The sequence below is a fragment of the Neolamprologus multifasciatus genome, chromosome 13, assembly GCF_963576455.1.
Source record: "Neolamprologus multifasciatus chromosome 13, fNeoMul1.2, whole genome shotgun sequence".
NCBI lineage: Eukaryota > Metazoa > Chordata > Actinopteri > Cichliformes > Cichlidae > Neolamprologus > Neolamprologus multifasciatus.
Window position 1 is genome coordinate 19,697,910 of NC_140451.1, and position 21,632 is coordinate 19,719,541.

At 43.2% G+C, this 21,632-nt stretch overlaps 1 protein-coding gene across 8 annotated transcripts in view; it reads left to right on the plus strand.

The window, feature by feature from the left end:
* Positions 1–21,632, plus strand: part of zmiz1a (zinc finger, MIZ-type containing 1a) — a 108,959-nt gene that overhangs the window by 82,722 nt on the left and 4,605 nt on the right. For 4 of the 8 annotated variants that reach the window (XM_085182188.1, XM_085182189.1, XM_085182186.1 and 1 more), the window contains 10 exons: positions 1,462–1,567; positions 11,115–11,150; positions 17,584–17,719; positions 19,624–19,738; positions 19,865–20,085; positions 20,180–20,381; positions 20,486–20,767; positions 20,870–21,046; positions 21,209–21,277; positions 21,421–21,586. In XM_085182188.1, coding sequence (XP_085038314.1) covers positions 1,462–1,567; positions 11,115–11,150; positions 17,584–17,719; positions 19,624–19,738; positions 19,865–20,085; positions 20,180–20,381; positions 20,486–20,767; positions 20,870–21,046; positions 21,209–21,277; positions 21,421–21,586 — 1,510 coding nt within the window. Of the gene's footprint in view, positions 1–1,461; positions 8,216–11,114; positions 11,151–17,583; positions 17,720–19,623; positions 19,739–19,864; positions 20,086–20,179; positions 20,382–20,485; positions 20,768–20,869; positions 21,047–21,208; positions 21,278–21,420; positions 21,587–21,632 lie in introns of all 8 variants that reach the window. The other 4 variants (XM_085182190.1, XM_085182191.1, XM_085182193.1 and 1 more) reach the window with 4 other exon arrangements.

The following is a 21,632-nucleotide window of genomic DNA, read 5'->3' on the forward strand; positions in this document are numbered from 1 at the left end:
GTTTAAAGTTAACACAGCTTAGCAGGCATAAAGTATTTTTGCACCAATAAGATGATTCCCAAAAACCTGTTAGTTTAAAACCTGCCACCTGATAGATGTATTTGCTCCTTCAGTTCATCCATCTACTGTTCACCGAAACCTCATTATAAATGGTCTCAGTGGAAGGGCGACTGTCAAGAAGCCATTCTTCAGGCTGAGATATGCCACTTTAGATAAGACTGTTCTAAAATCAGTCTGATGGAGCGACAAACTCAAATTTGAAATTTTATATCAATATATATGGAGGAAACTGGAAGAGAGGTGCAGCAGTGAGCGTATACAGGCATCTGTTAAACACGGTGGAGGCTCTGTCATGGCTTTGCGCTGCATTTCACCCAGTGGTGTTTGGGTTCTTGTTAAAATGATGGAAAAGTCTGATTTTGATTTACCATGCATTACCATCTGGAGATCCTCTGATTGCAGCAAAGATCCTCATCTTTCAGCATGGCAATAATCCTAAACACACTGGCAGAGCAGTAAAAGTATAACTGGATAGAAACGTGCAAACTATTCCAATTTTGTGTTTTAATAGTAGATGGATTAGAAAAACTTAGACATATTTACCCGCTAACTGAAGCTTGAATCGACAGAAATATACCCCAATATCTATTATTTCAGGTGCTTTCAGAGCAGACAGTTCTGGAGACTATCCAGAGGTTAGTCTGGACATCCCCTGGAACTGCATACCTTCCTGTTTTCATTTGAGCCACTCATAGAACATCTGGGGCAATGTAATATCCAGCCAGCAGCTGGTAATGCACCATCACCTTGTGATCTTTTAATTTATTGATTGATTTTTTTAGTTGGGTGGTGGATGCCTGGTAGCGAGTACAGGGGAACTCCTAGTGAATGTGTGTTTATATTGGGCTCTGCGCAGTCAGAATTACATAGTATTTCCTCTGTTGCATATAGATTCAACAAAGCCTGCACTTTTCAGTATAATCTCATAAAAAAGTAAAAAGTTACTAGCACTATGAAAAAGTCCCACATTTTCCTCATCTGTTTGGACATCTGACTCACGGTCCGGCTGGCTGGGTGTCATGCTCTGGCCAGTTCACTTCCTGGTCAGTGCAGACTTGTTTCAGGTGACCCTTCATAAGCTCTGCTCCTTCTGCAGAGTGACTGTGGTTTGGCACTCTCGCCTCTCTTAGAGGAGGATACAGTCATCAAACTTGTCCCAACTGTGGATCATTGGAGCGATCCAGACTTCAGACTCCACATTAATCTTACTGTCTGTCTTTTCGTGTGTGTATTTGTGTGTGAGCGTTCACTCTTTCTGAAGAGAAATGAAGTTTATTTACAAAAGTGGCTCAAAATATGAGCACAGTTAATAAATTCAGCAGTCGAGAATATTTAGAAATTCAACTTGGGGACTTTTGATAAATAGACAGCAGCTATACTCACAATCCGCTGCTCTTTCAGGTGGTGAGTCGCGTTGCTGCTCAGCAGGGGTTTGACTTGGACCTGGGCTACAGGCTGCTGGCTGTATGTGCTGCCAACAGGGACAAATTCACTCCTAAATCTGCAGGTAAGACCCATCACTTAAAAAAACAACAACTTTTCTTTATATACAAAACAAGTCACATATCATAAAATCAAAATTTAAAGTCTTATGCTAACAGACAGTTTAGCTTATTAATTAAATAACTATAGTTTTAATAAATAAAAAGAAAATAAATGTCTGTTAAAGTCACCATGAATCTGTGGTTGGTTGATTTCTACCAGCAACCACAAACATCACACAAAAAGTCCATGGAGCATTATAATGTGAAGTTATTTTTAGTTCCCATTAAACATTGATGTGCTATTGAGATGAGCCGTCTGAGAGGTAGCCTGAGAAAAAGAGTCCACTCAACAGTGTTTCCGCACTGCGTGCGTGCAGCCTACACGCACATACACATGAAGCCAAAAGAGAAAGAGTGAGCAGTAATGCTATCCTCAGACATTTATCTATCAAATCCAATTTCCCCCAATCCATACCTCCCCTCCCCGCCTCTCCGCCTCCCACAGTCCTGCAGGAGCTGCCTGTTCTTGTACATTTGTCAAAGTGAAACATGCAGAGGCGGGAGAGAGAGGAGAGAGAGAGAAAGAGATGGATGGCTGGAGAGGTGTCGCTGATGTGTGCTGGACCACTCGCTCTGCCTGACAGAAACCTGACAAAGCTGTTGTCAAGCCAGTCAGAGCACAGATAAACCTTTATTCGGCGGTTGCATGAGTAGGAATAATAAGAGTCAAATATTTTGTCTGGTTTCTTTGTTTTTCTGACAAGTTAAACGTGTGTCATTTGTCGGAAAACAGGAACTGCACTTATGTCAGTAACGGTTTTTGAAATCTTATCCCATAATTCCTCATACAGGCTACAGTTAAATGTGTTGCAGTTAAATGTGCAGAAGGGAGTTTCTGCTTTGTTTTTTTGTCCAAAGTGTCCGTGATATGAACATTTGCTAAGGGTGAATATCAGCTTTCAGTTGTGGCGGGAAGCATCTTGTTGGGAGGAACTTAAGTGGTCAGACAGACGTCATTGTACATTATTGATTGTTGTGTTTCTCTCTCTCTCTCTCTGTCTCTCTCTGTGTTCCTGCGTTGGGATAATATGATTGTTGTCCAGGCCATGGCACGGACTGGCTGGCAGGCTGCCTGGCTGGGCTGGGCTGGGCCCGACTGACAGTCAGAATCATCTTCAGGCCTGCTGATGGTTCTGGGATCTAATAGAAGACAGCACGAGGGTTTCAGGAAGAGCTGTTTATGTACAGGAGACAAATGGGTACTATAGTGTAATTATGCGGGGTTGGGGGAGGGATGTGAGATATGATGCAGCCAGCCATTAAACAGGGCAGACAGGCTGCTGGGGTGGGAAGCAGATATGACTCAGGGCAGATCTTACTCACTGAGCGTCCGTCTTAGCTCCCTTACAAGGACGTCTGTCTGAGAAGCCAGACAAGGGGATGACAGCGGAGACAAGATGTGTGCATGAAATCAAAGATACATCCATGCGCTCAGAAAGAGATGCAGGGAAGTGTTGGCTGTTTGTGTGTTTTCACCTGCCTTGCGTGCGCGTGTGTATGTACGTGCATTTATGCATGCGTGTGTGTCTAATTGTGCAGCTCCTGCACAATGTTCTTGGAGTCTGCATGGCGACAGAAGCCTGTGAATCTGACACCTGAGAGCCCAGACAAGGGCCAAGGAGTCTGGGATGCTATCTGTAGGCTCCTCAGGGATGGAGGCAGACTGCAGATCAATCACACTGACACTTTCTTTGAAAGCATCAGTCAAATAGGAAATTGATAAAACAATTACCCCCACCCTCCATTTGAGCAGTTCAACAAAAACATCTAAAATTATATTTGTGTGGGTTTTTTTTAAACTGCAGCCACAAATGACTGTAGAATGAATGCAAATAAATGCTGAGTGAACATATTAGAGACTAATCACTAAACGTTTAGGTTTCCAAGAAGGCTCATTTTGCATTTTAATATTTACATCAACTCTTTTGTGTGTCTCAATTAAGTGTGTTGCAAGTAATTGAACCCACGAACAAAGTACAAAGGCATAGTTGCACAGTATGAAAGTATAAACTGCTGACTGTGAGATCTGTCGAGTGAAGTAGAAAGATTTTCAGCAACAGCAGGCAGCTGACGATGAGCTGTCTGGAGATTGTGACCCTGCAGTGAAGCCTGGGGGATTAGTATGTTGCTCTAATCTGGAATCAGCCAGAGAAGAGACCTATCTGCTGTTAGGCAACGTAGCATTAGCACTGTTAACTCTCAGAACCAGCAAAGATACACAGCATTACTGCTGTTAGCATAGTAGGATTGTTAGCACTGATGCTTTGCTCCATGTTTATTTTATTTTTTTTGGAGTAGGCATGCTATAAGCTCAGGTTTAAAGAAAAATAAACTTAAGTAAATCTGTGTTTATGTTTTACACCCAATAATCTGTAGTCTAGCACAAATACGCTTACACCTCAGAGGTTCATTAGATGATAGAGGCGCCCTTTCCACCTTACAAATGCACAAAACACAACACATAAGAAATTAGATTAACCACATAATCTGTCTAGGCTTTTTCTGCTGCCTTTTTCAGTGAATTTGCTACTCTGAATACAAACTCATAAACAGTTAGTTATCTTCCTTTTATGAAGGAAAAGCTTCACAAATTGTCACCAAGATCAGCTTTAGTTATCTGCAGTTATCAGCTTGTCACCTCATCTCCTTGACAATATCTCCTCCTGTTGTTTGTACTTGGATTACATCTGAAGTGTGACTTGGATTGTTTTGAATGTGTATATGTTTCCAGCGTGACTCGACATGCCCTGGATTAGAGGCGGCTCCTCCCTGGAATGGTAGCTTTTTTAGCTTTAATGTTTAAGATACACACAGGTTGCTGCTTGTTCTCCCTTTGTCTAACTCAAAGACGTAATAGTTATTTAGACTGGAATCTCGAGTTATTGTAATTTACACAGAAGGTTAAAGTCCCTATCCAAACAATGATTCGAACTGTAAAACCTTATCTGCATACATTAAAATGACATATTTAACATTTTTTCCAGGCCTTAACATGGCATAGACTTAACACTAATGCTATAAATATATATATGATTTTGCAAACTAGTCCCCACCCCCTCCTTCAGCAGCTTTCCCGTAGCCTGCTCTCCTGTACTAGCAAGTCTCGCTCACAATACTGGTTCCCGGTGCTGAAGTTTTAAGCAGTAGGTTTTTTCCTCCTGCTTAGTTTGTGAAAGGAGAAGTCAGTAAAACAGAAAAGGTGCTTTTCCAGTCAGCGGAGGGGAAAACACAAAAACAAGAACCACCGTTGCCAGGAGAACACGGGACAATGGCAAGGTGCTCAAGGTTAGAACTAAACAAAGCTTTCATCTCAACCAGAGAATTTAGATGGATGTGCACTTGTTGGAAAGCTGTGCATAACAAGTCATAAACTCAAGTACATCATCTTCACATGACCTGTGTCTCCTCTCCTTTCTCTCCTCTCTGTTTGTCTGTTTCACAGAGATACACTTGCAGTCTCACAAAAGTCTCACAAAAGTTTGTAAAATAGTAAGTTATTATTTAAAAATAGTTTCCTGAATAAGTTTGGACATTAAAACTACTGGGTTAGAGCTATGGTCTAAAACTGTGAGGTTGGGTTTAGAAAAAGATTGTGCCTTGGATTAAAATACAACGTTTTAAAGCTATGGTCACTTGGTTGCCATGGTGACGCATACCTGCTTTGTCTGGATTAATCAAATGCATGCTAAAGAGATATGCTTCTTATTAAGATAGGTTACTTACAAATGTATAGGTAGGTAGAGATTACTGGCTGATATTAATCTGTCTGTGTCTGCACTTATAACAGCAGATAAATGAAAATTTATATACAAAGACGAGGTGGGAGAAACACCCTTCAACCATGTTACGAATGTTGACGTTGCATTGTTTGCCCACCAGAGGGCGCTTTGAAGCTTCCACGACACATGTTAGCGATGCCATAAACACAACCACGAGCGTAAACAAGTAAATAAGTAACTACGCATAGCAAATGTTAATGAAATCTGTTTATGTTTAGTGTGTCTGAAAGAAAAAAAATATCAGCTAATATATCAAACTATCGGTTAGTTTAAAAATCACCAAATATCAGTATCCGTTTTAAAAGTCCTATAACTGTTGGGCTTTAATGGATATGTCTGCATAGCAGAGCATAAACTAACTACTAACATTATCATTGGTGTAGTGGGCGATTTTAGATCTACGAATATCTACACAAGTGATCAGTGTGTTGCACTGTGTTTTGCATGTTAGGTTAGTTTCCCTGCTTCAGCTGGTTAACAACGAGTATTTGAGAAAAAAAAGAGGAAACAATGATGAGAAGGCTTTGTTCGAGGTGGCTGGTGGAGTCCCTTCCACCCACTCGCATCTGACATTTATGAAATTTATTGGCAAAGCTGGTGTTTCTCTGTCAGTCAGCGGAGCATGCTCAGAGCTCAGATCAGGAAAACAGCCACTGTGCTGTGTCAACAGTGACAGAAAACTTCCAGGGTGTGGCTGTAACTCACCCCCATGTCCTGTGAAAACACACACTTCACTAGCCAGTAAACTCCCTCACTTTAACAAGAACTGCAAGAAAATGAGTCCTCCTATTAGCCTCTGTGTAGGCACGCCGTGTGAGCGCCTGTGCGTAGACACAAACCCTTGTCTTTCTTCTCTTAGCCTACAACAATCTGACATGTCTTCCACTTATCTGCTTCAATTTACTTTCACCTGATTGATTTTCTCGGCCCGTCTTTCTTTCCATCTTTAAGTCGTGCATGTGTATGTACAACTAGAGGAAGGTGTAGGCATCCTTTGTTACTGACCCAATCAACCTTACAGACTTTTATATTTAATTACTGCTGAGTAAGTGCAGGGCTCTGAATTATTAACAGGAAACTGGGTTTATTTTTAGCAGACGTGCCTCTCTTCTGACACTCTCCAGTGGTTCGTTTTAGATGATGAAACCCCTTTGCAACCCCCAAAACTACCTTCAGAACTTTACTATTAATTTTATAGAAATAAAACTCACGGGGAAACACTTATTATGGAAGCTGCATTTGCTGCCTCTGGCTGATTGGGCCCTCTATCACACACTCCTTAATTGGTTTGGTTTATACAGTTACAAGCGAATTCATTTTAGTAATATCCCAGCTGACAGGACAGTGCAGTTGTACTCAACACACACACACACAGAAGACTTTGTTCTTGTCAAAACCGGATGAGCAAATGATTTAAATCCTCCTTTTGTTCAGGGTTGACTGATCTGGCACCCACATCTCAGGACCTCAGCCAACACCCCCACCCCCACCATCATCTCCCCCCCAGGGGCTTTCGACACACCCTTTTAAAGTTATATTTCTGGCCAACAATGCCTCTGTTGTGTCTGTGCGTTTCGATTATGCGTGGGACATTTGTGAAACTGTTAATGACTGCGTACGCTGCACAAAAACCACACAAAAGAAAAACTTTATTCAGCTGTCACGAGGCCCGTGGGCTTTTCCCTCTTCTTTATTTGACTGTGCGGCCCCATCTTAGCATTTAGGTAAGGGCAGTGAGAACAATGTCAGGTTAGGTCTTTCCTGTTCATTATTAAGAGGTGGGCGCGCAAAGACAATGAACTCAGATTCACCCTTGTGTGCCTCGCATTTTTATTCATCTGCTTCAGATATTCTGCTAGTCTCTGGCGTGTCTTCTTAGCTGGATGCGCAAAGTGGCCGCTGTCAGATTTTATTGTCCTGCGGGCAGGAGTCCCCCTCTCTGATAAGCCCGATAACTTACTTCTTGTCTGTCTTTGAAAAGATTGATCTTTTTTTCTTCTCCCACTTCCTCCCTCGTGTGTAGGCTTCCAGCCAGCGTTTTAAGCTCCACCCATTTATGCAAGTTTGCAATCTGAGCTTGCAGGGGTTTTTTGTTTTGTTTTTTTTCTTCTGGTTTTCTTTGCCCTTCCTGACAAATGGCAGTCACATTTCTGGATCATGCATGTGTGTGTTCGTCAGTGAACTGTGTAACAACTTAGAGAGACAGAGCAATGGAGAGTTAGAGCCTACACATCAATAACGGCACCTTACAACTGAGGTGAGAAGCGCTGCAAATATCTTGCCGTCTCTATCGCTAGTCCTGTTTGTCTGCGTCGCCTCGCTGTCTTTATCTCTTCCTCTCATCCTCCCTCCTCCACTGCTCCCTCTTGTCTATCCACCCCCCCTCCTCCTCTCTGCTGTCTCAAGAGTGTGTTGGAGCCGGTAGCAGGTACAGCAGGAGCCCATTAGTGCAGAGCCTTGCTCTGATTGGATAAGCTGGAGAAACTGGGAGACTGCCTCTGAATAATTGATGTGCATTGTGCAGACGCTGGACAAGGGAAAAAGACAGATCAGAGAGCAAGGAAGGAGGAAGAAAGCGAAAAGAGAGCGAGAGGGAGAGAAGGGAGAAAGACAGGAGAAGACAGAGGAAGTAAGAAAAGAGTGAGCAGAGTGAGAGATCTGTGCAGAGAGTGAGAGTGATAAGGCACAGGCACAGGAGGCTTGGAAGCAGCAAAACGCTTTGAGAGTTGCCACTGGCCTCTGCAGAAATAGGAGCATTTGTGACACTTGAGTCTTTTCTCTGCGCTATGAAGGGAATGAGATGAGATGTGCAGGGACTTTGCCCGGCTCTGGGTAAGTGTCAGAGAGAGTGTGTGTGTGTCTGTGTGTGTGTGTGCTCCCCCCTCCACGTGCCTCTCTAGCACAGAACTATTTGGCGTATTAAGCGAGTGTGTTTGTATGCATAGCGGATGATCAGGGGGTTAGCAGAGGCCAGTTGAGCAACTGCTTTTGATCTATGATTGATACAAGAAGAAAAAGCAACAATTAGCTGCAGTGTTTCTTTAAAGTATGTTATTTTAGTACATTTAAAATAGGAATAATCATTTCAGCTGTGCCTTGACATTTGTGCATTTCAGGCTTAATAATACGGGCTTCTAGCTTTGTAGTAGTGTAACACACCAGAGAGGATCAGAAGAGATCAGCTGACCACAGGTTGACCTACATGCTGTTCTGTCATAGGGGTTACACTGACTGCCTGTTTCGTGTGTGCAAACACACACTTCACAGTGCATTACACTTAGGTTGTTTTAAGTTTTATCTTGAGTTAGGATTTAGGGCTGTCAGTTTAGCATTACAATTATAGAAATGCTACAGTGCTACACTATGATTTTATGAGCCCTGGTGGCTATGCAGCATCGTATAGCTAGTAAAATCCTTCAGATTTATGAAATGTAAGAAGGGTCGTGCTCATGTTGGTGTTAGGACTACGTGCGTCAGTGTCCCTCTTTCAGTCAGGAAAAGATGACCCACTTTTCCATTGTGGATTCTTTTTTTAAGTAGTTGACCTGTGCTTGGAGCCAGAGCCTGTCTGCTTGTCCACTCATTAGGAGAGAAGAAGGGAGAGGAGGAAGGAGGGGGGTGTAGAGTGTAGTCATGGAAGGACAATGCAGTTGGATGAGTGCACAGAAAGGCCTGATTTAGTTTTTCTTTTTTTCTTTCAGTCTTTCAGTGATGCTGAAAAGTGTTTAATGTCCGCCGTGTTGTCAGCTGTGCGTCTTTTAAAGGGTAACAGAATTTGAATGAGCAAAGGGCAGCCAGGCAATAAAAACATGAGGACGCTGCAGGGTATTCAATCAGTGTTTAATCTAACCTTAAAACTGACAAGTTAATTAGCAAATGGCTCTTGTAAACAATATCGTAACCATTCACTGACCGGTGGTTAAAAAAAAGAAAAGAAATATACATATTTATATTATGGCACAATATGACTTCCAGCTAGCGGTAGTGGCGCTGCAGCACTTCCTGTTAGCCTGAGCAGGGTGTAAACCACTGAAACCGTCTGCATCCTCAACCTCGCAGCCACATGCAGCCGCTCTCCCCCTCTAGCCTTCCTCCTTTCTCTCTGACTCCAGCGCTTTGTTTGTATCACTTACTCCACACACTTTGGTGAACTCCAGTGAGTGCACTCTGAGTACTTCCCATCAGGCTGTTTAGTGACTCATTCCTGACATTTGAACTGGATGTGTTTGTGTGTGTGTGTGTGTGTGTGTGTGTGTGTGTGTGTGGCCTACTTTGTTTTTGCAGTTTGTTTTGCCATTTTTTTTTCTTTTCTGTGAATCATCACCATGCCTTACATGTGTCACTCCACCCACCACGAGCAAGTGTGGCCCGAGCGAAACTGCGTTCGATTTATGACTGGAGAATCTGAGCAAGGGATTTCTGGCAGGACAAGCCGATGCAGGACAGCAGGAAGTGTTTCAGGAAACAGTGAAATTCTCCATTCTTGGCGGTGACTTCCCCCATCTAGTCGAGGTGTGCTGATGGCCTCTCATGGCCGCTCCTCGTGAAATCGCTGTTTACTGATTCATATGCAAAAACCCCCCCAAAAACCCAGCTTCCGTAGCTGGAATTTCATCACTTTTTAATCATTGTCTTAGATTATGAAAGAGCAGCCGCGGGAAATCTCAGAATTTCTGATTGTGTTTTTCACCCTAATGATTTCATTGAAGCAACAACAGTGTGAGATGAAAGACTCATTGTGGAAGTTGAGACAAGTAGCGTGTCTAGTTATAATTAAGCATGTGATATTTGCTCGTTCCCTCCAGTGGTGGCGAGCTGCACGTGGCTGATAAGAGCAGTTCATTCACAGCTTGCTCCTCTCTGATGTTCTTTCGAGCTATTCGAGGTGCTTTACTGTTTAAGCACATCTTCCCCGACGCCAAGAGACCGAATGTGTTTGTTTGCTCACCAGCACAGACCGCAGATTTCATATTTACTTTAGCTGCTTTTCTGTCCTTGTATGCGAGCATGCTTGTTTCCAGATTCCTTTGAGTGCAACAGTGCATTTTGTTTTATTGTGGATTGTGGCTGTGTGATCATGGATGGATGCTGGTGACCCCCCAGGGCTGAGAAGTTTATGGAGGACATGCTCTGTTGCATCTGATGCAAGTCACCTGATTTTCATACTCCCAGTTATAGCAAATGTAACCAAAGCAAGCATGAAGATTTCCCCGCACGAAAGATTTAAGGGAAGCAAAACGAGTCCGCAACTATTTAAGTTGCATGTCCCTGTAAACCAGCTATTTCAAGGTTTTGGACTTGAAATAGGTTGGTTAAACAAGCAGTAAATAATCTGTAGATTAACCAAAACGTATATTTTGATTTTACTGAACGAGCATTTTAGGGTGCATATGTGTTATATACAAAGGATTGGCTTGGCTTTTGTAGTTTAATATAATATATATGGCACACATAATGAAAATATCTATTGCATTAGAGCGACCATTTAAATCTGCAATAAATACTATGGCAGGAAATGTGAATCTTTGCAGGGAGTCTCAGTCAAGCTTAGCTTACCTGCAAATGGATACATTAAAAACATAATAAAGAGTGTTTTTGGTGGCAGCACGGAGATCCTCCAGCACTTTCAACCTTCTGCTCAGATCTAGCCGTCATACTGCATTATGTTTGGTGTTTATTCTGATTCTCATAACTCTGCCACATTTAAAAATGTGTAATTTGAACCCCACAGAAACCAGCACCTGCAGGAGATGTCAGAGTGATTCAGGTAGAGCTACCCTCCCTTTTGGGCTGCAGCATCTCTTTTGGCTTGTGACCCACACACACACATCCAGGGGAGGAGGGGATCTGCCTACTCCCTCCATCTCCACCTGTCCTCTTGTCTAGCATCCTTCCATCCATCCTCCACCCCCCCCTCTGTCCTCATATCTGGTGTACAGCCAGAGGTTGAGGATGGAAGTCTTCCCGATGAGGAAGTCGCTTTGCTTTTCAGTTCAAATTAACAAAAAGCAATAATCAAGTCTTTTTGAAAAATCCAAACAAAACGAGGCACTTTCAAGCTAGAAGATCTGGAACACTGTGATTTGTGTGAACGTTAAACTAAAGGCTTGGTTTTGGTCGACTGTGATTTTTTGACATAGAGCTTTCTCTCTGCAGGGCATGTTTGAGTTGTTCTGCCTCCAAGCTGTTGAGACTAAAGCCCATTTGATATGCTCTTCTCTTGGAAGAAGTTGGCTTAACAGAGAGGGGGCAGGAAGGGGGATATCATTGACTGCTTAAATGGCTTCCATTACACTTCGGCAAAAAGCATGATTTTTTTTTTATCCACAGGATTTTATATCCCCTCCATATTTGTATTTTGCATAATATTTTGTACCCACACAGCATAATTCTACCTGCCAGTGTTTTACAGACCTCTGCTTTTTATATCTATTATAAATTGCTTCTTTTTTTTTCTTTTTTATCATCCCACACATTGTCTCAGAAGGCTTCTTTGTCTAGTGCCGCAGTGTTCATGCTCAGAAAGTGTAATTTTTCATGTAGTATTTTCTTTTTGTGTGTGTGTGTTTTGTTATCAATAAAAACTACAGTAGAGCTGCATGTTCGGTGTTACATGTCTCTATCAAAGCGTGCCGCGACTTGTGACAGAGGCTTTTTTTCTTCTTTTTTTTTGTGGTAATTTTAGGATCAGGCTTGATGTGAGAGTGTACAGTATGAGGGATGTGCATTCCTGCTGAAGATTAAACTGATTAAATCCTCCACAATTAGGACAATGCTTTTGCTGAATGTGGCTCAAACGTGTTTGAGCTTTTGTGCAAACCAACCTCATTAAGCTATTTAACCGAGTTTATACTTTGCAGTTGCTTCTTCTGTCAGAATCGTACAAAGAGGAGTACGAGTAGCAAGAAATCTCTACCTGTTTCTACTTCATAAAACTCCTTCAGCTGTTCTTTGTGTTGCCATCCAAACTAATGAGGCTCAGAAAGTCTTATGTAACATCTCCTTTTAGCAGCTTTCTTGAACGCAGCTAACCCTTAAATATGTATGCAAAAACAGCCAAGCCCTCCAGCTGCTACGTGATACTGTGTCAGTAATAGATATTCCATATCAGTATCATGGTATCACAGTGCAGTCATGGCTGTAACTGCAGTCTTAAGAGGAAACAGGTGCACTTCTCTTGCACTGAATTTCAGTTGCCATGCAAGCTTTAAAAAAAAAAGAAAAGGGAAAGGGCTCCGGAGCACTCTTCTCATACAGGCTTTGAAAACTCAACAGTACTTTCTTTTAGTCGTAGTTCACGGTATTTAGACATCAGCTCATTCTCTTTTCTTTTGATTTCTACTGTTTTAATTCCATTTTGGAAACATGGCTGCCATAATATACTTTTGATATTGCACCTCAGCTGATGCTGTCTTTACGTTCTTCTGCTGAAAATGAAAAAAAAACAAACCCTGTGGTGGGGCAGTTTTGCCCAGCTTCTTTTCTTAATGTTTGCGTATTGATCATATTTAAAGCGACTTCACATCTTCAGTCATTTTTATGAAATGTGTAATATGCCAGTGCTTGCACCCGCCAAAATGGCCTGCCTGTTTTGTTTTTTAATTTACTTTTATTTATACACACTATAATTACGCTGTATTAAATGCGTGGTGAACTCTGTTCCTCTTTTAATGCAGATGTCATCCTCTGAAATAGTCGTTTGAGTGGGTGGAAGTTCACTTTACCTCTGCACTTGGCATGCTCAGACACAGGGCTGCTTCGCTGTGTTCACTCTTTAAATCTTTAACCACACAATAGTACACTTAGTACAGTGATTTAGGGCCACGGCACAGCAGCACTCTTTTGCTGTTGCCTTCAACATCTTTGCTGAAAGTTGAATACCTTGCGCTTATATGTGGCAGAGCACCGGCTTCATATTTCAGAACAGGTCAGGTGTTTATCAACAAAGTGGGGTCGCTGTCTTGCGGCTAACTCAATTATATTAGGGCGGATACTTTTAAAGTATTAGCAATCTGTCAGGATTTCTAAGGGAAATGATATGCTCAGTAGCAGAAGGCTTTTACCGCACACGCAGATGCTTACACACACACAGCACTGCCAGAGTTCATAGTAATTAGCATTTGGGTTTCCTTGTAAAAAGGACTTGTACATACACTCTGTCATTAGTTAATGGGCCTTGCAGCCTGTTACCAGGGCTTATTCTCCCTCCCTTCTGCTCCCAGAGGGGCTGAGGTGAGGTGAGAATGAGCCAGGGCTTCTGCTATCAGTCAGCCATATAGCATTAAATACAGCTTGAGTGAGGAGGACCCATATGTCTCTGGGCATTATTCAATTAAAAGTCCCACCTTCTAAGAAACAGAGATGGTTGGAACGGGTTCACGAGAGCTTCAGCTTATGTCCAGCTCTCCCTGCAGAGCAGTCTATGTGCTCAGGAGGAGGCTCTGTTTAAGGCCGGAGAATCCACTGAAACTTGTTAGAACAGAATAGTAACTTCAGATGAGCCCCAGAGGCTTGAATGTCACCGTTGTCTACAGATATTAGTCAGGCAGATCAGCAACTGTGGTTTTAGTCATGTATTAGGAAGAAGCGCTTGACTCTCTGTCAGCTTTTTGAATGCTTTTTAGAAAGTCTCAGATGGTGAGATTAGCTTAGATAAACTCATTTGCTGAATATCTGTGGGCTCACCAGCTGCAAGTCAAGGACAAGGAGATCCTCTATTAAATGCTTTCGAAAGAATTTGATGATGGAACTATTTAAAAGCGCAGCACGACGTAACTGAGAGCTGACTCTTCGATGCAGGTAAAAACAGCAGTTTATGATGTTATTGTTGTGAAAGACTGTCAGACTGATGCCTCGAGAAAGTAGTTTCAGGAACACTTTCTCCATCAGCTACAATCTCTATACTTTTTTACCCAACTGTAAACTGTCAGCACATTATCAAGTAGCCCTGACAGTGTAGCTATTCAGCAGAAATAGGGTAATCTCACTGTTTAAAGCTAGATGTAGCCACTGTGAGTAACCCGTTGTTTAGTGGATGAGTGTTGTGAAGCCTTTAGGTTACCATGTGGTTTGTTTGGTTTTTTGGGGGGTAGGGGGTTGGAGCCAGAAGTGGCCATGCTTGGGTTATATATTGTAAACTCATTCTAGCTTTTTTAAATGGCCCACTAGCTTTTCACCTGTGACTATGCTGATTTGTCTGCAGAGAATTTACATTACAGGTCACCGGCTACACGTGCAGCTTAGACGGTGTACCTCAAAGATGTACAGCAGGAATGATCACTTGATCGTCGGGTGGAAAAAGGCTTCGTGAACTGTGTCAAGACCCACCTGACTCCATACTTTTCATGAATGGTGACATTTATATAGGAATAAGAACCAAAACACTTTAAATGTCAGGCTGGTACAGAAACGTAAAAACGTTTAATTGTGCTGTAAAATTTGGGCATTTTATGATGTTTTTTGAGCCTCAAGTGGCCATTTGTGGAACTGCAGTTTCAGACTTAGATTATACCATTATGTAAAAGAAGGAAGGGGGGCATCAGTTCGGAAGACAGCGAGGGTAGTCGTACAGACCGGGTACAAATTTTCTTGTTCCCTTAGATGATTTTTTTGTGGAACACCACGTCACTTTGGATTTCCCGGAAAGTTGGAGCAGACCAACATAACCTGAGTTAGCGATCCAAGATGGCAGCACTGAACATAAACAGTACTAAAATGGTAAACTTTGAACCTGTTTTGCCACTGTTGTGTATTTGTAACTCACTAAATGTGACAGATCAGGCTTTATCCACGATTGTGTTTTTTAAGAGCATAAAAATAAGTATTATACTGTGTTGCTAGTGATACCTGAATGGCTCTAAGTTCCTAAGAACCAAAATAAATTTTCCCTCACTGTATCTGGAACGTGCTAACTAGGGAGTGACGCAACTCCAAGGTATCTGGAACACAGCAACAGAGAGACAGGGAGCCGGATTTAAACGCAAGGAAAAAGTGAAGTAACGACGCATTTCGAGGATATTGTAGACTGCAGGCCTTAAGCCCCATGTATGTTCTCCCATAGCAGTATTGAATTCACAAAAATAAGACTTGTGTCAAAATGATGCGTTAAAAAAAGTTTCCCAGCATACAAAATATTTATAATTAATAAATTAGGCTAAAATCGAAGGTTTTGATTGAAGAGCCATTTGGGAGCCATAAGAGCCAGAAGATCTCCCATCACTCTTAAAAGTACCATTTCCCAAAGCTTAACTATCTCAGTAATCTTGCTGGTTTCAGGATTCTCTCATTCTTAAGTAAAGTTGCAATCATGTTAAAGATACCAGAGAATAGAAACATGGCATTCTTTAATATTAGGAACAAAAGACGGAAGAGAGTGAGAAAGGCTTTAAAGAAGAATCTTTAAGTAGCTGACCTTAACTTGTCTCAACCAGGTAGCTGTTAGCACCTCCAGAACAAACTGAAGGCTTTAGTTTCATCTTTCTATTCATTCAACAGGAATGAATAGAAAGATGAAATAAAGAGAGGTGTAATGAGACGGAGACCTTGTCTTTATATTCTTCTGTTTTTGTTGGCTGGGTTGTCTGCACGCTTGACATCTGCACCTCATGTTCTCCATTAGTGAAGTCAACAAAACAACTTAATGGATAGTAGTAGAGACAGATGCCATCAGAATGCTATTTAAATTTGTATGAGGACCGAGGGCGTGCGGAGCTCTGTAAAGAGGAGGGCCATAAAGAGGTAAAGCGAGAGGAGTATGGCGGGCAAGTTGTGGGTGTGTGATAGTGTTGGCAGAGGTTTTAACACAGGGGGCTGTGAGGTGAAAACAAGGTCATGTACACTGTACTAAGCTCGCTAAATATGCACGACGCCCAGAGCAGACCCTCACTCTATTATGAATGACATCTGGCCTTGGCAGCTTGTTAGATTCAGTAGCTCATAACCACGCTGATGTGATAAGTCGCCATTGCTCTCTTTTGTCCTCTGCCTGTCTCTCCCTGCCTCAAAGCAACTCCCATCACTCGAGCTTGGAGTTTTAGGTCTAAATGGTGGGTTGCCTGTTGAAGAGACAGTCCCTCTGTGTGGAGGTGGTGATTTAGTGGGGAGATAAGCTCTCCGTAATGGCAGGGTGGAATAATTCCTCTTTAACTAGGAGGCTTGGCTCTCTCCACCCTGCAGAGGAAAATGTAACCGCTCCTCTTCTTTATTTTTCCCTTCTCTCCTTTCTTTGTTGTTCCTTTCACTCCTTGTCTTTTTCGAGTGACTTCAGAAATAATCACTTGTCATGTCATGTTTTTAATTTCCTTTCATTTAGACATGGTGTAAATCTTAATGCAGTGCCAATTTCAGTGTCAGGGACTTTGTAACACCCCCCCACCCCCACCCCAAACCTAGTAACAGCACCTTCTAAAAGCTGCTGTATCTGGCTCTACAAGGCTATAAATAGCATCTTAAACTATTTAATAAAATGATGAACACGGTAACCTTTCTTTTGTTAGGCTGATGTTTGTCAAGGCAACTTTCAAATAACCCATCGATTAAAAAAAAAGACAACTTGATTGGCATTGGGAAAAAAACACAACAAAATCAAATAAAATTGGCACATCATTGGAACAAGAACAAAAAATCCCAACTCTTATTTTCATGAAGGCGGGATGAGAAGGCTGTCTGATTAGTCCTTAGAGACATGAGAGGACAACGAGGCAAAGAATAAAGTGGTGCTGATGAAGGAAGTGGAGGACTGAAGATGTTACTGTTTCTTACTTTCTACACGGCTCTTATCTGTAACCCCAATCACTCACTCGTGTCTGCCTCTCACGCTCCATTTCAGCTTTTTCCTCACAGTGGCAGAGAAAACTGGGAGGTCCTTTGTGCTGTACATAGATCTCAGTTTATATTTGACTCTGCAGGTTGATATGACGTGTAAGGCAGCTGTTGTGGTAACTACACAAAGCGATTGATAATGGAAGTGTTGCATTAGGCTGCCCCCTGGAGGCTTTAGCAGTAACATCAAGCTGCAACCGTTAGACACCTGTAATTGTGTTTATTGAAGGAAAACTTTAAAACTCTGTTATAAGCGACATTCTGTGTGATCATTTGCAACCATAGAGCCATAAACATGCGTCTGATAATACATGAGTACCCAGTGCAGACCAGTTGTGCACACGAGGAATCATGAACCTGTCATTGTGCTCTCCTTGCAGCCCTGCTGTCGTCGTGGTGCGAGGAGCTGGGTCGCCTCCTCCTTCTGCGTCACCAGAAGAACAGACAGAACGAACCGCAGGGGAAAGTCCCCATGCAGCCCGGCATGAACAGCATGAAGCCCGGCCTCACGCACAGGTGAGATACATGCCCTGTCAGATTACAAAGCCTGCTGAAGTTGGCTCGCAGTAAAGTCACATTTTCAATAAAGTGTGTGGTGGGAGGAAACTGCATCTGAATCACCAATGTACAATATATTGCCAGCTTCCCATGCATGTGAACTTGAGACATCCCATTCTAAGTCCATAGGGTTTATTATTATTATTTAATATTATGTCGGCCCAGCCTCTGGTGCTATAACAGCTCCAACTCTTCTAGGAAGGCTTTCCACAAGGTTTAGGAGTGCTTATGGGAATTTTTCACCATTCTGAGATCACACACTGATAATCGATGATGAGGTCTGGATAACAGTCTCCACTCTAATTCATCCCGAAGGTGATCTGTCAGGTTGAAGTTAGGACTCTGTGCAGACCAGTCAAGTTCTTCCATACCAAACTGTTTCCACAAAGTCCAAAATGTTAAAGCATTAAGAGTTTCTTTTACTGGAAGTAAGGGGCTGAGGCCAACTGCTGAAAACAGCCCCACACCATAATCCCCCTCCACCAAACTTTACATCGGGTACAGTGCAGTCAGACAAGAAGCATTCTCCTGGCAACCGCCAAACCCAGACTCCCCCATCGGATTGCCAGGTGGAGAAGTGTGATTCGTCAGTCCAGGCAATACGTCTCCACTGCTCTCGAATCCAGTGGCGGCACGCTTTACATCACTGCATCTGACACTTTGCACTGAGCTTGTGATTTAAGGCTTGGATGCAGCTGTTTGGCCGTGGAAGCCCATTCCATGAAGTTTGCCACACACTGTGAAGGCCACAGGAAGTTTTGAGGTCTGTAACGACTGACTGCAGAAAGTTGGCGACCTCTGTGCACTGTGCGCCTCAGCACCTGCTGACCCCACTCTCTGATTTTACGTGGCCTACAACCTCATGGTTGAGTTGTTGTCGTTCCCAATCACTTCCACTTTGTTATAACAGCTGACTGATATTTAGCAGTACAAGGGGCGTCCTATCACAGTACCACCTTGGAGTTCCTGAGAGCAACATGTTCTTTCACAGATCATTGTAGAAACAGTCTGCATTCTTAGGTGCTTAAATACACCGTAGACATGGAAGTGATTGGAACACATGAGTTCAATGATTTGGATGGGTGAGTGAATACTTTTGGCAATATAGTGTATATAAGGCATCAGAGGAAGTCATTAAAGAAATATAGGTTCACATCTAACATTCAGGCCTCATGAGGGTTTCCACTGATTGGAGAAAAGCCAAAGAAAATTGTGGAAGTGAAGTGATGTGAAGTGCAAGGGCAAACCTAGAGGGAAGACAGATGTGAGGTAATGCTTTTAGAGAACAGTGTGTGCTCGGACCTCTCTCAAAAAAACAAAAAAAGAAGAAGGGGGGGAAAAAAAGCCTGGAGTTAGCCAACAGTCCTGTTTGCTTCTGCTGAAGATCTTGGGATAATGTGTATTTATGAGGAAATATTGAACATGTCGTCCATTCTGAGACCTAACCTCTGAGGGAAAACAGGGTGCCTTCCAAGAGCAGCAGTTCCCTCCCACACTGCTGGCCACTTGCCTCTCCCCTCATGGAGACTTAGCTTGTTTATCATGTGTAACAGAATCTCATATTTTACTCTATTTGTTTTAAATCTGAACGCTAAACATTCCAGATGTGTACTACCTATCCTTATCCGAAGAACTTAGATGTTTACCGGTGCGTGCGGACAGACGAGTCCTTATCGGCACATTTGGAAATTTTGACTCATCTTACTTGTGCAGTCATTAGCAGATTCCCTGGCTCAAAATGTGGTGTGAAACTCAAAGCCAGACATTTAAATTGAATGAACATTTCGGCTTAAGAAACCCCAGAGTTACTCAGAACTTTAAGTGACATCAGGCACATGTTTGTGTTTTGATCTGTTTCCCAGTGATGGCTCATTTCCCTATGACTCTGTCCCCTGGCAACAAAACGCCAACCAGCCCCCTGGGTCATTGTCCGTGGTTACAACAGTGTGGGGCGTTACCAACACATCACAGAGTCAGGTATGTCCATGCATGAAAAGCACCCACTCTGTAATTATATGAGTTCAGCAAACAGTTTTAAGACAGGTTTATTGCACAAACCTAGCAGATAGTTTCACTTCCTCTTTGATTCTTTGTTAAATATAGGTGCTGGGCAACCCAATGGCAAACAGCAATAACCCCATGAATCCTGGGGGTAACCCAGTGGGATCGGGCATGTCTGGCAATGCAGCAGGGCTCAATTCACCCCAGTTCAATGCGCAGCAGCAACAGTTCCCAAATAAAGGCGGTTCCAGCCAATCATACATGCAGCAGAGCATGTACGGCAGGCCCGGCTACCCCGGTGGTCCTGGAGGATACAGCGGAAGGTGAGAAACAGGATACCAGTCTTCTTTTTTATTCATTAAGACAGCAGCTCCGGTTTTAAAAAAGTGGTTAAAATATAAATCATGTGTTCATCAGTTACTCTGGAGGACCGAACGCACCACCAGGAGGTATGGGAATGGCCTCCCACACACGTCCTCCTGGTGACTTCACCCAGCCAGCTGCTGCAGCTGCAGCTGCTGCTGTTGCTGCCGCCGCTGCTACCGCGACAGCCACTGCAACAGCCACTGTAGCGGCTCTGCAGGAAACCCAGAATAAAGACATGAACCAGTATGGACAGGTACAGTACACATCTGCTATGAGGCAAACAGTTTGATGGAGGAAGATGTTAGGTAACTACCTGCTGCAAAATGTAGCCATTAATTATTTGCTTGTTTTCTCCAGATGTGTCCATCGTTCCAGATGGGCCATGCTCCAGCCTACAATAGCCAGTTTATGAATCAGCCAGGCCCACGAGGTCCCCCTGGGGGAATGAATCCATCCAGCATGGGATCCGCCATGAACAACCCCAATATGAGCGGGCCTCCAATGGGTATAAACCAGGCGAGAACCCCAGGCATGACGCCTTTTGGAGCTCACAGCCAGAGGATGCCTCAGCAAGGTTATCCCGGTGGACCTCGACAGGCCATACCCATGCAGGGGATAAAGAGGCCATATCCTGGGGATGTGAGTGGAAATATCAGACATGAATATTCTTCTTGTTGTAGCACCTGAGACATGTGTATATATATAATGTCTTTTCTTCTTTTTTTAACTTTCTTCTTGAAGGGAAGCTATGGAGGTCAGCAGTATGGGCCAAACAGTCAGTTCCAACAGCAGGGGCAGTATCCCTCATCAAATGCCTCCAGACCGTTGCCCTCTCCTAACTACCCCAGCCAGAGGATGCCAGGGCAACAGGGCCAAGGGCAGTACCCGCCTGGCCTGCCCATGAGCCAGTACTACAAGGTTTGTTAGTCCATCATTTATGCATATTCAGGGTCAGAAGGGGGGCAAAGGAAGCGAATTATTCAGAAGAAGAAGACGTTTGAACCCTTGTCACCTAAACTATAGTGCATCCCTGGCACTAAAGGGAACTGTATCAATTCTTTTTTGCTTTTCCTTATACAGCAGGAGCCCTTCAACGGTCAGAGCACCAACTTCTCTGGAGGCGGATACTCTTACGGCCAAGGCAGTGGGGTATGTTTTTCCTTCGTGCCCATGTAAAAGTGCAATTTCTGTCTTAGCAGGTGAAGACATTGGTGCCAGATTTGAGCCTTTCATGTCTGTGAAATGACTTTAACAGATCTTTTGATTATTGCACTTCCCCCACCTTTCTTTAGCCCCCCAGGCCTGGTAACTACCCACACTCTCCAGTCCCCGGAAACCCCACACCTCCCATGACCCCGGGAAGTAGTATTCCGCCATATCTGTCGCCAAACCAGGATGTGAAGCCCCCGTTTCCAGCCGACATGAAACCAAATATGACAGCGCTTCCGCCCCCTCCAAGTAAGTACCCAAGCAGACCTGAAACGAGTCGTTCACATGACTCATT